At 47.8% G+C, this 18,697-nt stretch overlaps 1 protein-coding gene across 4 annotated transcripts in view; it reads right to left on the bottom strand.

Annotated features, from left to right (window-relative positions):
- The window catches only part of AGAP3 (ArfGAP with GTPase domain, ankyrin repeat and PH domain 3), a 494,399-nt gene that overhangs the window by 307,807 nt on the left and 167,895 nt on the right, over positions 1-18,697 (bottom strand). For all 4 annotated transcript variants that reach the window (XM_069729029.1, XM_069729028.1, XM_069729027.1 and 1 more), the window contains exon 6: positions 17,235-17,369. In XM_069729029.1, coding sequence (XP_069585130.1) covers positions 17,235-17,369 — 135 coding nt within the window. The remainder of the gene's footprint in view (positions 1-17,234; positions 17,370-18,697) is intronic.

Below are 18,697 nucleotides of genomic sequence, written 5' to 3'. Positions count from 1 at the left end.
TAAATGACAATCCCATAATACAATAGGAAAACAGTAATATCCTACCCTAGATGCACCTAGTCACATATGCTCTCCTGCAAAAATGTGCCTATACAGGCCGCAAAGGACTCGACCACAATATGTCAGTATCCACTGCTAATAACCAAAAAATGAAACATCCATGCAATACATGGTCCTGAGATTGGAATGTGATAGCATGCTATATAACAGCTGTGGATACAACCTGTCCTGCGTCAATTCTGGTATATGGAGATGCAGCAATGTCAAAGGGCACAGAGCACCACAAGGGTTAAATCCACATAGAGCCAGGGAACATAACAGCCCCAAAATGGCCCTGAGGTAGGAGAAGGATAAGGTGGGAGCGCAGAGACTGTGATCATCCTGGAGCCGATCATTGCTAACGTGAGACTGTCTGATCATCCTGGAGCCGCATTGGTAACGTTAGACTGTGATCATCCTGGAGCCGATCACTGGTAATGTGAGACTGTGATCATCCTGGAGCCGATCATTGCTAACGTGAGACTGTCTGATCATCCTGGAGCCGATCATTGGTAACGTGAGACTGTGATCATTGTTGTGAATTCTGTGGCTGAATTCACTCCTGTGGTCACAAGTGGTATTGCAGCCTCTGGGCTTCCTCCCTCAGGTGTTTTGGTGAGCTCGTTGGCTGCCTTGCTATTTAACTCCACCTGAGTCTGTCTTCCTTGTTCCTTGTCAATGTTCCAGTGTTGGATCTGAGCTACTGCATCTTTCCTGCGGCCTGCTGCTCTGCTAGATAAGTGTTACTTTGTTTTTGTTTCCGTTTTTTCTGTCCAGCTGTGCTATTCTCTTTTGCTGGAAGCTCTGAGACGCAAAGGGTGCACCGCAGTGCCGTTAGTTCGGCACGGTGGGTCTTTTTGCCCCCCTTTGCGTGGTTCTGCTTTAGGGTTTTTTGTAGACTGCATAGTTCTCTTTGCTATCCTCGCTCTGTCTAGGATATCGGGCCTCACTTTGCTGAATCTATTTCATTCCTACGTTTTGTCTTTTCATCTTGCTGACGGTCATTGTGTGTGGGGGGCTGCCTGTTCCTTTGGGGTGTTTCTCTGAGGCAGGTCGGGCTTGTATTTCTATCTTCGGGCTAGTCAGCTCCTCGGGCGGTGCCGAGTTGCATAGGTAGTGTTAGGCGCAATCCACTGCTGCTTTTGGTTGTGTGAGGATGGGTTCGGGTATTGCGGTCTGCAGAGATTCCACGTCTCAGAGCTTGTTCTATTGTTTTTGGGTTATTGCCATATCACTGTATGTGCGCTGATTACTGCACACTGTGTTGCCTGATAGCACAGCATAACAGATCATCCTGGAGCCGATCATTGGTAACGTGAGACTCTGATCATCCTGGAGCCGATCATTGTTAACGTGAGACTGTGTGTGATCATCCTGGAGCCGATCATTGGTAACGTGGGACTGTGATCATCCTGGAGCCGATCAATGGTAAAGTGAGACTGTGATCATCCTGGAGCCGATCATTGTTAACGTGAGACTGTGTGTGATCATCCTGGAGCCGATCATTGGTAACGTGAGACTGTGATCATCCTGGAGCCGATCATTGGTAAAGTGAGACTGTGATCATCCTGGAGCCGATCATTGGTAACGTGAGACTGATCATCCTGGAGCCGATCATTGGTAACGTGAGACTGTCTGTGATCATCCTGGAGGCGATCATTGGTAACGTGAGACTGTCTCTGATCATCCTGGAGCCGATGATTGGTAACGTGAGACTGTGATCATCCTGGAGCCGATCATTGGTAACGTGAGACTGTCTGTGATCATCCTGGAGCCGATCAATGGTAACGTGAGACTGTGATCATCCTGGAGCCGATCATTGGTAACATGAGACTGTCTGTGATCATTCTGGAGCCGATCACTGGTAACGTGAGACTGTGATCATCCTGGAGCCGATCATTGGTAACGTGAGACTGTGATCATCCTGGAGCCGATCATTGGTAACGTGAGACTGTGATCATCCTGGAGCTGATCATTGATAACGTGAGACTGATCATCCTGGAGCCGATCATTGGTAACGTGAGACTGTGATCATCCTGGAGCCGATCACTGGTAACGTGAGACTGTGATCATCCTGGAGCCGATCACTGGTAACGTGAGACTGTCTGTGATCATCCTGGAACCGATCATTGGTAATGTGAGACTGTGATCATCCTGGAGCCGATCATTGGTAACGTGAGACTGTCTGTGATCATCCTGGAGCCGATCACTGGTAACGGGAGACTGTCTGTGATCATCCTGGAGCCGATCATTGGTAACGTGAGACTGTCTGATCATCCTGGAGCCGATCATTGGTAACGTGAGACTGCTCATCCTGGAGCCGATCATTGGTAACGTGAGACTGCTCATCCTGGAGCCGATCATTGGTAACGTGAGACTGTGATCATCCTGGAGCCGATCATTGGTAACGTGAGACTGACTGTGATCATCCTGGAGCCGATCATTGGTAACGTGAGACTGTCTGTGATCATCCTGGAGCCGATCACTGGTAAAGTAAGACTGTGTGATCATCCTGGAGCCGATCATTGGTAATATGAGACTGTATGTGATCATCCTGGAACCGATCATTGGTAACGTGAGACTGTCTGTGATCATCCTGGAGCCGATCATTGGTAACGTGAGACTGTCTGATCATCCTGGAGCTGATCATTGGTACCGTGAAATTGTGATCATTCTGGAGCCGATCATTGGTAACGTGAAACTGTCTGTGATCATCCTGGAGCCGATCATTGGTAACGTGAGACTGTGATCATCCTGGAGCCGATCATTGGTAACGTGAGACTGTGATCATCCTGGAGCCGATCATTGGTAACGTGAGACTGTGATCATCCTGGAACCGATCATTGGTAACGTGAGACTGTGATCATCCTGGAGCCGATCATTGGTAACGTGAGACTGTGATCATCCTGGAGCCGATCATTGGTAACATGAGACAGTCTGTGATCATCCTGGAGCCGATCATTGGTAACATGAGACTGATCATCCTGGAGCCGATCATTGGTAACGTGAGACTGTCTGTGATCATCCTGGAGCCGATCATTGGTAACGTGAGACTGACTGTGATCATTCTGGAGCCGATCAGTGGTAACGTGAAACTGTCTGTGATCATCCTGGAGCCGATCATTGGTAACGTGAGACTGTGATCATCCTGGAGCCGATCATTGGTAACGGGACACTGTCTGTGATCATCCTGGAGCCGATCATTGGTAACGTGAGACTGTCTGTGATCATCCTGGAGCCGATCATTGGCAACGTGAGACTGTCTGTGATCATCCTGGAGCCGATCATTGGTAACGTGAGACTGTGATCATCCTGGAGCCGATCGTTGGTAACGTGAGACTGTGATCATCCTGGAGCCGATCACTGGTAACGTGAGACTGTCTGTGATCATCCTGGAGCTGATCATTGGTACCGTGAAATTGTGATCATCCTGGAGCCGATCATTGGTAACGTGAGACTGTCTGTGATCATCCTGGAGCCGATCATTGGTAACGTGAGACTGTGATCATCCTGGAGCCGATCGTTGGTAACGGGAGACTGTGATCATCCTGGAGCCGATCATTGGTAACGTGAGACTGTGATCATCCTGGAGCCGATCAATGGTAACGTGAGACTGTCTGTGATCATCCTGGAGCTGATCATTGGTAACATGAGACTGTCTGTGATCATCCTGGAGCCGATCATTGGTAACGTGAGACGGTCTGTGATCATCCTGGAGCCGATCATTGGTACCGTGAGATTGTGATCATCCTGGAGCCGATCATTGGTAACGTGAGACTGTGATCATCCTGGAGCCGATCATTGGTAACGTGAGACTGTGATCATCCTGGAGCCGATCATTGGTAACGTGAGACTGTGATCATCCTGGAGCCGATCATTGGTACCGTGAGATTGTGATCATCCTGGAGCCGATCATTGGTAACGTGAGACTGTGATCATCATGAGTCTGACCAGACGTGTCTGACCATCTTAGAAATTGCATTTTTAAATTGCAGTTTTTTAATTGCTATGAATTAGACTAGAATTCCATGGGGCATTTGAGCATTCATCACTGCTGTACTTTCATCATCCTCATCACCACCTGTATCCTCTAATCAAGCTGTTTTGTCTACCCACAGGTATGCTGCTGTCCATCTACTCTGCCTTTCCTGCAATGTGTGTTTATGTGAACTGCATATAATTCCCACCTGGTATGCTGCTGTCCATCTACTCTGCCTTTCCTGCAATGTGTGTTTATGTGAACTGCATATAATTCCCACCTGGTATGCTGCTGTCCATCTACTCTGCCTTTCCTGCAATGTGTGTTTATGTGAACTGCATATGATTCCCACCTGGTATGCTTTGCTTACCCATTGTTTTCTATCCATTCCTATTTCACTTCCCTTGCTTCTTGCTTGCATACCTGAGTGGCCATCTACCCCACCCCCTCTTTATGACCTGGCTTAACTGTGAACATGTGCTCTAGACACACACGCCCACATCCTCCCTCTCAGCTGTGAGCCCTTAGGTGCCCATAAATTCATAGCCATGAGTCTGACCAGACGTGTCTGACCATCTTAGAAATTGCATTTTTAAATTGCAGTTTTTTAATTGCTATGAATTAGACTAGAATTGGACTGGAATTGACTGGAAGGTAAAGGAATAGAAAACCACTATAATGTTTCGGTTTCTTTTCACATTCACCCCCATACTACTCTATTTCTTCCTATCTCCTGTAGTCCCTCCACCCAGTAAAGAACTAGTCATTTCTCCCTCCATCCTCCCCAGTCATCTCACCTCCTCCACAGAACTATTCCTCCACATACAATCCTTTCTCGCCAGGCACACACGGCCACATCATGACCTATCCAGCTCACACCTTCTAACGCTCTGTCTGCTGCTCCTCATTGCTGGCGACATATCCCCAAATCCTGGCCCTCCTCATCACATCCCCACACTCATTTCTAATCCCCTGCCACGACCCTCTACACGTCCTCGCAACCACAGTAACCTCATACCCATTCATCCTGCCCCCACTCCCCCAATTTCCCTATCTGGAGCACTATGGAACGCACGCTCTGTCTGCAATAAACTTCCATTTATCCATGACCTCTTTATCAATTACAAACTCTCCTTCCTCGGCATCACTGAAACCTGGCTCACCCCTTCTGACACAGCCTCCCCTGCGGCACTCTCTTACGGTGGCTTCCACCTTTCTCACACACCCCGCCCCAGCAGCAAGCATGGCGGAGGAGTTGGTTTTCTCCTGTCAGATAACTGCTCCTTCACCCCAATCCCACTGCCACCCTCTGTTATCCTCCCTTCCTTTGAGGTGCACTCTGTGCGCATCTACTCCCCCTCCAACCTCCAACTGGCTGTCATCTACCGTCCCCCAGGGCCAGCCACCACCTTCTTCGACCACTTCACCACCTGGCTACTCCACTTCCTCGCCGCTGACATCCCCACTATCATCATGGGCGACTTCAACATCCCCATTGACACTTCCCTCTCAGCTGCCACTAAACTTCTATCTCTCACTTCCTCCTTTGGCCTCACTCAATGGTCTTCTACAGCCACCCACAAAGATGGTCACACACTGGACCTCATTCTCACCCGCCTCTGCTCCCTATCTAACCTCTCAAACTCACCTCTTCCTCTTTCTGACCACAACCTACTTACATTCTCTTCCCTTTCCACTCCTTGTCTACAACCCCCACCCCACAAACTCTCACACCCTCGCAGAAATCTTAAACACCTTGATCTTCACTCACTCTCTGAATCCCTCCTCCCTCTCACAGACATAAGCTCCCTACACAATGCGGATGATGCTGCCTCTCTATATAACACCACAATAGCTGCAGCTTTGGAATCTCTTGCCCCTCTCACACATACCAAAGCTCGCAAAATCAACAGACAACCCTGGCACACCAGCAGGACAAAAGAACTGAGGCGAGCTTCCAGAGCTGCTGAGCGCAGATGGAAAAGATCCCACTCCATCGGGCACTTCATCGCATTCAAACAGTCCCTCACTGCTTTCAAAACCATGCTCGCCACAGCAAAACAAACCTACTTCTCATCTCTCATATCCTCCCTGTCTCACAACCCCAAACAGTTATTCAACACCTTCAACTCTCTCCTCCGTCCCCCAGCACCTCCTCCCTCCCCACTCATCTCAGCTGAAGACTTCGCCTCATTTTTCAAGCAGAAAATTGAGAACATCAGAGACAATTTTAGTAAACAACCCCCAGAACCCTTCCTCCCAACTACCCAGCCCTCCACCTCCAAAACCAACTTCTCCACCATTACAGAAGACGGACTCTCCACTTTACTCTCAAGATCGCATCTCACCACCTGTGCACTTGACCCACTCCCATCCCACTTCATCCCAAACCTCATCACAGTCTTCATCCCAACCCTAACCCATCTCTTTAACCTATCACTAACAACTGGCTTTTTCCCCTCAAGCTTTAAACATGCCACAATCACATTTATCCTCAAAAAGCCCTCTCTTGACCCATCCTCTGTATCTAGCTATCGCCCTATATCACTTCTCCCCTTTGCCTCAAAACTACTGGAACAACATGTCCATATTGAACTGTCCTCCCATCTATCTTCCTGCTCCTTCTTCGACCGCTTTCAATCAGGCTTCCGGTCACACCACTCCACTGAAACTGCCCTAACTAAGGTCACCAATGACCTATTAACCGCCAAGAGCAAGCGACACTACTCTGTCCTCCTCCTCCTGGACCTGTCCTCTGCCTTTGACACAGTGGACCATTCCCTGCTGCTGCAGACCCTCTCATCCCTTGGCATCACAGAATTGGCCCTATCCTGGATCTCATCATACCTAACTGACCGTACATTCAGCGTCTCCCACTCACACACCACCTCCTCACCTCGCCCCCTATCTGTCGGAGTCCCGCAAGGTTCAGTTCTAGGACCCCTGCTCTTCTCCATCTACACCTTTGGCCTGGGACAGCTCATAGAATCTCACGGCTTTCAGTATCATCTCTATGCTGACGACACACAGATCTACATCTCTGGACCAGATATCACCTCCCTACTAACCAGAATCCCTCAATGTCTGTCTGCTATTTCATCCTTCTTCTCCACTAGATTTCTAAAACTTAACATGGACAAAACAGAATTCATCATCTTTCCCCCATCTCACGCGATCTCCCCAACGAACCTATCCATTACAGTAAACGGCTGCCCACTCTCCCCAGTCCCACAAGCCCGCTGTCTTGGGGTAATCCTTGACACTGATCTCTCCTTTAAACCACATATCCAAACCCTTTCCACTTCCTGCCGCCTCCAACTCAAAAATATTTCACGGATCCGCACATTCCTAAACCAAGAATCTGCAAAAACCCTAGTCCATGCCCTCATCATCTCCCGCCTTGACTACTGTAACCTCCTGCTCTGTGGCCTCCCCTCTAACACTCTTGCACCCCTCCAATCTACTCTAAACTCTGCTGCCCGACTAATCCACCTGTCCCCCCGCTATTCCCCAGCCTCTCCCCTCTGTCAATCCCTGCACTGGCTCCCCATCACCCAGAGACTCCAGTACAAAAGCCTAACCATGACATATAAAGCCATCCACAACCTGTCTCCTCCATACATCTGTGACCTCGTCTCCCGGTACTTTCCTGCACGCAACCTCCGATCCTCACAAGATCTCCTTCTCTACTCCCCTATTATCTCCTCTTCCCACAATCGCATACAAGATTTCTCTCGTGCATCCCCCCTACTCTGGAATGCTCTACCACAACATATCAGACTCTCGCCTACCATCGAAACCTTCAAAAAGAACCTGAAGACCCACCTCTTCCGACAAGCCTACAACCTGCAGTAACCACCGATTGACCAAACCGCTGCACGGCCAGCTCTACCCTCACCTACTGTATCCTCACCCATCCCTTGTAGATTGTGAGCCCTCGCGGGCAGGGTCCTCTCTCCTCCTGTACCAGTTGTGACTTGTATTTTTCAAGATTATTGTACTTGTTTTATTATGTATACCCCTCCTCACATGTAAAGCGCCATGGAATAAATGGCGCTATAATAATAAATAATAATAATAATAATAATAATAATAATCCTGGAGCCGATCGTTGGTAACGTGAGACTGTGATCATCCTGGAGCCGATCATTGGTAACGTGAGACTGTCTGTGATCATCCTGGAGCCGATCATTGGTACCGTGAGATTGTGATCATCCTGGAGCCGATCATTGGTAACGTGAGACTGTGATCATCCTGGAGCCGATCATTGGTAACGTGAGACTGTGATCATCCTGGAGCCGATCACTGGTAACGTGAAACTGTCTGTGATCATCCTGGAGCTGATCATTGGTAACGTGAGACTGTCTGTGATCATCCTGGAGCCGATCATTGGTAACGTGAGACTGTCTGTGATCATCCTGGAGCCGATCATTGGTAACGTGAGACTGATCATCCTGGAGCCGATCATTGGTAACGTGAGACGGTCTGTGATCATCCTGGAGCCGATCATTGGTACCGTGAGATTGTGATCATCCTGGAGCCGATCATTGGTAACGTGAGACTGTGATCATCCTGGAGCCGATCATTGGTAACGTGAGACTGTGATCATCCTGGAGCCGATCACTGGTAACGTGAGACTGTCTGTGATCATCCTGGAGCTGATCATTGGTAACGTGAGACTGTCTGTGATCATCCTGGAGCCGATCATTGGTAACGTGAGACTGTCTGTGATCATCCTGGAGCCGATCATTGGTAACGTGAGACTGATCATCCTGGAGCCGATCATTGGTAACCTGAGACTGTCTGTGATCATCCTGGAGCCGATCATTGGTAACGTGAGACTGTCTGTGATCATCCTGGAACCGATCATTGGTAACCTGAGACTGTCTGTGATCATCCTGGAGCCGATCACTGGTAATGTGAGACTGTCTGTGATCATCCTGGAGCCGATCATTAGTAACGTGAGACTGTCTGTGATCATCCTGGAGCCGATCATTGGTAACGTGAGACTGTGATCATCCTGGAGCCGATCATTGGTAACGTGAGACTGTCTGTGATCGTCCTGGAGCCGATCATTGGTAACGTGAGACTGTGATCATCCTGGAGCCGATCACTGGTAACGTGAGACTGTCTGTGATCATCCTGGAGCCGATCATTGGTAACGGGAGACTGTGATCATCCTGGAGCCGATCATTGGTAACATGAGACTGTCTGTGATCATCCTGGAGCCGATCATTGGTAACGTGAGACTGTGATCATCCTGGAGCCAATCATTGGTAACGTGAGACTGTGATCATCCTGGAGCCGATCATTGGTAACGTGAGACTGATCATTAGTAATGTGAGACGGTCTGTGATCATCCTGGAGCCGATCATTGATAACGTGAGACTGTGATCATCCTGGAGCCGATCATTGGTAACGTGAGACTGTGATCATCCTGGAGCCGATCACTGATAACGTGAGATTGTCTGTGATCATCCTGGAGCCGATCATTGGTAACCTGAGACTGTGATCATCCTGGAGCCGATCATTGGTAACGTGAGACTGTCTGTGATCATCCTGGAGCCGATCATTGGTAACGTGAGATTGTCTGTGATCATCCTGGAGCCGATCATTGGTAACGGGAGACTGTGATCATCCTGGAGCCGATCATTGGTAACATGAGACTGTCTGTGATCATCCTGGAGCCGATCATTGGTAACGTGAGACTGTGATCATCCTGGAGCCAATCATTGGTAACGTGAGACTGTGATCATCCTGGAGCCGATCATTGGTAACGTGAGACTGATCATTAGTAATGTGAGACGGTCTGTGATCATCCTGGAGCCGATCATTGATAACGTGAGACTGTGATCATCCTGGAGCCGATCACTGATAACGTGAGATTGTCTGTGATCATCCTGGAGCCGATCATTGGTAACCTGAGACTGTGATCATCCTGGAGCCGATCATTGGTAACGTGAGACTGTGATCATCCTGGAGCCGATCATTGGTAACGTGAGACTGTGATCATCCTGGAGCCGATCATTGGTACCGTGAGATTGTGATCATCCTGGAGCCGATCATTGGTAACGTGAGACTGTGATCATCCTGGAGCCGATCGTTGGTAACGTGAGACTGTGATCATCCTGGAGCCGATCATTGGTAACGTGAGACTGTCTGTGATCATCCTGGAGCTGATCATTGGTAACGTGAGACTGTCTGTGATCATCCTGGAGCCGATCATTGGTAACGTGAGACGGTCTGTGATCATCCTGGAGCCGATCATTGGTACCGTGAGATTGTGATCATCCTGGAGCCGATCATTGGTAACGTGAGACTGTGATCATCCTGGAGCCGATCATTGGTAACGGGAGACTGTGATCATCCTGGAGCCGATCATTGGTAACATGAGACTGTCTGTGATCATCCTGGAGCCGATCATTGGTAACGTGAGACTGTGATCATCCTGGAGCCGATCATTGGTAACGGGAGACTGTGATCATCCTGGAGCCGATCATTGGTAACATGAGACTGTCTGTGATCATCCTGGAGCCGATCATTGGTAACGTGAGACTGTGATCATCCTGGAGCCGATCATTGGTAACGTGAGACTGATCATTAGTAATGTGAGACGGTCTGTGATCATCCTGGAGCCGATCATTGATAACGTGAGACTGTGATCATCCTGGAGCCGATCATTGGTAACGTGAGACTGTGATCATCCTGGAGCCGATCACTGATAACGTGAGATTGTCTGTGATCATCCTGGAGCCGATCATTGGTAACCTGAGACTGTGATCATCCTGGAGCCGATCATTGGTAACGTGAGACTGTCTGTGATCATCCTGGAGCCGATCATTGGTAACGTGAGATTGTCTGTGATCATCCTGGAGCCGATCATTGGTAACGGGAGACTGTGATCATCCTGGAGCCGATCATTGGTAACATGAGACTGTCTGTGATCATCCTGGAGCCGATCATTGGTAACGTGAGACTGTGATCATCCTGGAGCCAATCATTGGTAACGTGAGACTGTGATCATCCTGGAGCCGATCATTGGTAACGTGAGACTGATCATTAGTAATGTGAGACGGTCTGTGATCATCCTGGAGCCGATCATTGATAACGTGAGACTGTGATCATCCTGGAGCCGATCATTGGTAACGTGAGACTGTGATCATCCTGGAGCCGATCACTGATAACGTGAGATTGTCTGTGATCATCCTGGAGCCGATCATTGGTAACCTGAGACTGTGATCATCCTGGAGCCGATCATTGGTAACGTGAGACTGTGATCATCCTGGAGCCGATCATTGGTAACGTGAGACTGTCTGTGATCATCCTGGAGCCGATCACTTGGCTGAGTCTTTGCCATTCTGGTTATTCTTTCATCCATTTGATGGTCGTCTTCTGTTTTCTTCCACATCTCTCTGGTTTGGTTTCCATTATGAAGCATAGAGATCATTGTAGCTGATCCGCCGATCATTGTCTGCACTTCTTTATAAAAGTTTTACTTTCTCCAATAAACTATAATCAGAGTTCCGGTGTGGTTTTGTGTGATTAGGAAGTTTCACTGATTGATATAGGATCTTATTAAGTAATCTTATAATCAGAGTCCGCTGTTCTTCTGAACAATGTGACAAACGCCCCATATATCTCAGGCTTTCCAGGAGGAATGCATGTACACGTCCTGGCTTCACTAACGGCCACCGGACTCACACCCATCTCTTCACAGAATGATGGATCTCACTGATTGATCTCCACACTGATATTATTGTGATCACCCCCTGTGAATTATTCTGATACACAGACTCCGTTACCTGCAGATCATGGATGCGGAGTCTGGGGGTTTTCTTATCTACTGCACCGACTGGTAAATTGTGTGACGTGTGGTGATAGAATTTATACCAAAAACAGCGATTAATCTGGTTTGTTGTATTACACGGCTGGTATTATTTTGAACACTGCTCCAATTTTTAATATATATTCTATGCATTGGGAATCGGAGGTGTATATACCATATGCTCACTGTGAGATCCCTAATAACCGGCCGAGTATAGGAAGCCGCGGCCTCGACCATCATTCGCCAGTCACATGTGTAAGTGTTCTTAATAATAATAATCTTTATTTTTATATAGCGCTAACATATTCCGCAGCGCTTTAGAGACATTATCATCGCTGTCCCCAATGGGGCTCACAATCTAAATTCCCTGTCAGTATGTCTTTGGAATGTGGGAGGAAACCCACGCAAACACGGAGAGAACAAACTCTTTGCAGATGGGTGGGATTAGAACCCAGGACTTCAGCGCTGCAAGGCTGCTGTGCGATTGAAGGAATCAGAATGCTGAGAGATCTCCGGGATCCCCTGGCTCAGTAATTATTGACCCATGTATACTCAGGAAGATGTATAGAGGAACATATCAGCAATGAGAGCCAACGAGTGTATTCTGAAGGACAGAGAACCCCCGACGAAGGTTGTAACAAACGCGCGTTGGGGTGGGGACTACACGCACTACTGGACTACTCTGCAGATATTGTTGTTTCTACCTTGGATTACACTGGAACACTTGTTTGCTCTGCTGACATCTCCATCACTGATACTGTGTGGCTTTACTGCGTTCGGAGTATAGTCTGACTCTCTGTGGGTTAAATAGACCGGGCCTCCCCTCTATATACAGATTTACTGGACATTGCTCCCTTCGCCTATATCCTTTCAACCATACTACTATTTGTAACAGCGAAGCTTTTTGTATTTCCTTCCTTCCTGACACGTACGGCTATATGGCCACTTACCGCTCCTTTCTCTATTGACGCGTTTTTCCCATTGTGATTATGGGTCATCTTTAGCAGTTTGATCAAATACAGTTTGCTTCGCACAGGTGACTTCACTACGGATTACTGTCTTAGGGGTTTCTCCCACTGCCCTATTGGGACATACAGTGGGTACGGAAAATATTCAGACCCCTTTACATTTTTATTGCAGCCATTTGGTAAATTCAATAAAGTTCATTTTTTCTCATTAATGTTCACTCTGCACCACATCTTGACTGAAAACAACAGAAATGTAGAAATTTTTGCTAATTTAATAAAAAAGAAACACTGAAATCTCCCATGGCCACAAGTCTTCAGCCCCTTTGCTCAGTATTGGATAGAAGCCCCTTTTGAGCTAGTACAGCCATGAGTCTTCTTGGGAATGATGCAACAAGTTTTTCACCCCTGGATTTGGGGATCCTCGGCCATTCTTCCTTGCAGATCCTCTCCAGTCCCGTCAGGTTGGATGGTGATCGTTGGTGGACGCCATTTTCAGGTCTCCAGAGATGCTCCATTGGGTTTAGGTCAGGGCTCTGGCTGGGCCGGTCAGGAATGGTCACAGAGTTGCTCTGAAGCCGTGCCTTTGTTATTTTAGCTGTGTGCTTACGGTCATTGTCTTGTTGGAAGGTGAACCTTCGGCCAAGTCTGAGGTCCAGAGCACTCTGGAAGAGGTTTCCATCCAGGATATCTCTGTACTTGGCCGCATTCATGTTTCCTTCAATGACAATCAGTCGTCCTGTCCCTGCAGCTGAAAAACACCCCATAGCATGATGCTGCCACCACCATGCTTCACTGTTGGGATTGTGTTGGGCAGGTGATGAGCAGTGCCTGGTTTTCTCCACACATACCGTTTAGAATTATCACCAAAAAGGTCTATCTTATCTCATCAGACCAGAGAATCTTATTTCTCATAGTCTAGGAGTCCTTCACAAGTTTTTTAGCAAACTCTATGCGGCTTTCATATGTCTTGCACTGAGGAGAGGCTTCCGTCGGGTCACTCTGCCATAAAGGCCGGACTGGTGGAGGCTGCAGTGATAGGTGACTTTGTGGAACTTTCTCCCATCTCCCTACTGCATCTCTGGAGCTCAGCCACAGTGATCTTGGTGATCTTCTTTACCTCTCTCACCAAGGCTCTTCTCCCACGATTGCTCAGTTTGGCTGGATGGCCAGGTATAGGAAGACTTCTGGTGGTCCCAAACTTCTTCCATGTAAGGATTATGGAGGCCACTGTGCTCTTAGGAACCTTGAGTACTGCAGAAATTCTGTTGTAACCTTGGTCAGATCTGTGCCTTGCCACAATTCTGTCTCTGAGCTCCTTGGCCAGTTCCTTTGACCTCATGATCCTCATTTGGTCTGACATGCACTGTGAGCTGTGAGGTCTTATATAGACAGGTGTGCGCCGCTCCAAATCAAGTCCTATCAGATTAATTACACACAGCTGGACTCCAATGAAGGAGGAGAACCATCTCAAGGAGGATCACAAGGAAATGGACAGCAGGTGACTGACATATGAGTGTCTGAGCAAAGGGGCTGAAGACTTATGACCATGGGATATTTCAATTTTTCTTTTTTAATACATTTGCAAAAATGTCTACATTTGTTTTTTTTCAGTCAAGAGGTGGTGCAGAGTGAACATTAATGAGAAAAAATGAACTTTATAGAATTTACCAAATGGCTGCAATGAAACAGAATGAAACATTTAAAGGGGTCTGAATAGTTTCCGTACCCACTGTATATAATTACGGAGCCATTACTCCGGCCATCTACAGCTCTCTATCCTAGATCACTTTCGGCTTTTCTCACACTGGAGACATTGTTACTTATCGCAGGCACTACCCAGTTATTATCATTTTACATGTTACTATGGTTGGTAGAAGCGTGTGCACCATCTCGTACAGCGCCACACTTCTACCAACCATATGTGTTTTATTACACCAATGTTTCTGAACAATCACTTCAGCTTTTTTTCTCCTTTTCATTCAGATCTTTCCAAACGGTCTCTCTGTTATGAGTCTGGAGATATGTGTGCACTTACTATTGTGGACTAACGACACATCTTGCTTATCGTCTAATTCTCATGGAGAGGTATAGAGCGAAACGGGTATGCAATGAGAGAGGAGTATATACTCCGACACAGGTATAGAGCGAAACGGGTATGCAATGAGAGAGGAGTATATACTCCGAGACAGGTATAGAGCGAAACGTGCGTGCAATGAGAGAGGAGTATATACTCCGGGAGAGGTATAGAGCGAAACGGGTATGCAATGAGAGAGGAGTATATACTCCGACACAGGTATAGAGCGAAACGGGTATGCAATGAGAGAGGAGTATATACTCCGAGACAGGTATAGAGCGAAACGGGTATGCAATGAGAGAGGAGTATATACTCCGAGACAGGTATAGAGCGAAACGTGCGTGCAATGAAAGAGGAGTATATACTCCGGGAGAGGTATAGAGCGAAACGGGTATGCAATGAGAGAGGAGTATATACTCCGGGAGAGGTATAGAGCGAAACGTGCGTGCAATGAGAGAGGAGTATATACTCCGAGACAGGTATAGAGCGAAACGGGTATGCAATGAGAGAGGAGGAGTATATACTCCGAGACAGGTATAGAGCGAAACGGGTATGCAATGAGAGAGGAGGAGTATATACTCCGAGACAGGTATAGAGCGAAACGGGTATGCAATGAGAGAGGAGTATATACTCCGAGACAGGTATAGAGCGAAACGTGTGTGCAATGAGAGAGGAGTATATACTCCGAGACAGGTATAGAGCGAAACGGGTATGCAATGAGAGAGGAGTATATACTCCGAGACAGGTATAGAGCGAAACAGGTATGCAATGAGAGAGGAGTATATACTCCGAGACAGGTATAGAGCGAAACGTGCGTGCAATGAGAGAGGAGTATATACGCCGAGACAGGTATAGAGCGAAACGGGTATGCAATGAGAGAGGAGTATATACTCCGACACAGGTATAGAGCGAAACGGGTATGCAATGAGAGAGGAGGAGTATATACTCCGAGACAGGTATAGAGCGAAACGGGTATGCAATGAGAGAGGAGTATATACTCCGAGACAGGTATAGAGCGAAACGTGTGTGCAATGAGAGAGGAGTATATACTCCGAGACAGGTATAGAGCGAAACGGGTATGCAATGAGAGAGGAGTATATACTCCGAGACAGGTATAGAGCGAAACAGGTATGCAATGAGAGAGGAGTATATACTCCGAGACAGGTATAGAGCGAAACGTGCGTGCAATGAGAGAGGAGTATATACGCCGAGACAGGTATAGAGCGAAACGGGTATGCAATGAGAGAGGAGTATATACTCCGAGACAGGTATAGAGCGAAACATGTGTGCAATGAGAGAGGAGTATATACTCCGAGACAGGTATAGAGCAAAACGGGTATGCAATGAGAGAGGAGTATATACTCCGAGACAAGTATAGAGCGAAACGGGTATGCAATGAGAGAGGAGTATATACTCCGAGACAGGTATAGAGCAAAACATGTATGCAATGAGAGAGGAGTATATACTCCGAGACAAGTATAGAGCGAAACGGGTATGCAATGAGAGAGGAGTATATACTCCGAGACAGGTATAGAGCGAAACGTGTGTGCAATGAGAGAGGATTATATACTCCGGGAGAGGTATAGAGCGAAACGGGTATGCAATGAGAGAGGAGTATATACTCCGAGAAAGGTATAGAGCGAAACGTGCGTGCAATGAGAGAGGAGTATATACTCCGGGAGAGGTATAGAGCGAAACGAGTATGCAATGAGAGAGGAGTATATACTCCGGGAGAGGTATAGAGCGAAACGAGTATGCAATGAGAGAGGAGTATATACTCCGAGAAAGGTATAGAGCGAAACGTGCGTGCAATGAGAGAGGAGTATATACTCCGGGAGAGGTATAGAGCGAAACGTGTGTGCAATGAGAGAGGAGTATATACTCCGAGACAGGTATAGAGCGAAACGGGTATGCAATGAGAGAGGAGAATATACTCCGAGACAGGTATAGAGCGAAAGGTGGATCAATGAGCATGCACAACTAGTTCTGGGGCATAACACAGACGAGGGCCAAGTAATCCGGAAACTCAAGGAGAGGTACAGGGCGGAACGTAGGAACAATGAGTGTATACAACCAGCGACATGGAGACAGAAGTATACTTAGCAAAAGATATAAAGTGAAGAGTAGGAAGGCCGAGTATTCGAGACATAGAATAGAAGGGTCAGACAGATAAGGTATGGGAGGCACATGGTATGGTTGGAGACTACAGACTGTACATTATATAAAGGATCAGTACGGCGTTCGGGGATAACAGAGGTGACATGAGAAGAAACACAGAGGTACATTAAAGAGTACATGATACGGCGGAAACAAAGAAGACCCCATTATTCCCCATCGTATGGTCCTCACCATCCTGGAAGACACGCTCAACATTCAGGCCATACGTGGCGCACGTCTCATAATAAGTGCAGCGCTTCAGGTCATTGGACAATTTCCGCGCTCGAGAGTCGTCTATAACTCGGGGGTTGGCGGCACTGATGGCATCTGGGAAAAGGAGACAAAGAAAATGATTATTCAATATCGATAACAGAAGAATTCACATTGGTATTACGCCTCTAGTAAAATCACTACAGGGTCAGTCCTTCCTTCATTAGATCTGTGGGCAGCACGGTATAATCTCCTGTCCGTCACCTCACAGGTCTCATCAGGAATAGATCTATGGGCAGCACGGTATAATCTCCTGCCCGTCACCTCACAGGTCTCATCAGGAATAGATCTATGGGCAGCACGGTATAATCTCCTGCCCGTCACCTCACAGGTCTCATCAGGAATAGATCTATGGGCAGCACGGTATAATCTCCTGTCCGTCACCTCACAGGTCTCATCAGGAATAGATCTATGGGCAGCACGGTATAATCTCCTGCCCGTCACCTCACAGGTCTCATCAGGAATAGATCTATGGGCAGCACGGTATAATCTCCTGTCCGTCACCTCACAGGTCTCATCAGGAATAGATCTATGGGCAGCACGGTATAATCTCCTGTCCGTCACCTCACAGGTCTCATCAGGAATAGATCTATGGGCAGCACGGTGTAATCTCCTGTCCGTCACCTCACAGGTCTCATCAGGAATAGATCTATGGGCAGCACGGTATAATCTCCTGCCCGTCACCTCACAGGTCTCATCAGGAATAGATCTATGGGCAGCACGGTATAATCTCCTGTCCGTCACCTCACAGGTCTCATCAGGAATAGATCTATGGGCAGCACGGTATAATCTCCTGCCCGTCACCTCACAGGCCTCATCAGGAATAGATCTATGGGCAGCACGGTATAATCTCCTGCCCGTCACCTCACAGGTCTCATCAGGAATAGATCTATGGGCAGCACGGTATAATCTCCTGTCCGTCACCTCACAGGTCTCATCAGGAATAGATCTATGGGCAGCACGGTATAATCTCCTGTCCGTCACCTCACAGGTCTCATCAGGAATAGATCTATGGGCAGCACGGTATAATCTCCTGTCCGTCACCTCACAGGTCTCATCAGGAATAGATCTACGGGCAGCACGGTGTAATCTCCTGTCCGTCACCTCACAGGTCTCATCAGGAATAGATCTACGGGCAGCACGGTATAATCTCCTGTCCGTCACCTCACAGGTCTCATCAGGAATAGATCTATGGGCAGCACGGTGTAATCTCCTGTCCGTCACCTCACAGGCCTCATCAGGAATAGATCTATGGGCAGCACGGTATAATCTCCTGTCCGTCACCTCACAGGTCTCATCAGGAATAGATCTATGGGCAGCACGGTATAATCTCCTGTCCGTCTCCTCACAGGTCTCATCAGGAATAGATCTATGGGCAGCACGGT

The sequence above is a fragment of the Ranitomeya imitator genome, chromosome 6 (assembly GCF_032444005.1).
Source record: "Ranitomeya imitator isolate aRanImi1 chromosome 6, aRanImi1.pri, whole genome shotgun sequence".
In the NCBI taxonomy this organism is placed as follows: Eukaryota; Metazoa; Chordata; class Amphibia; order Anura; family Dendrobatidae; genus Ranitomeya; species Ranitomeya imitator.
Note: the sequence above shows the minus strand (reverse complement) of the source record. Positions and strands in the feature narration are given on the sequence as shown.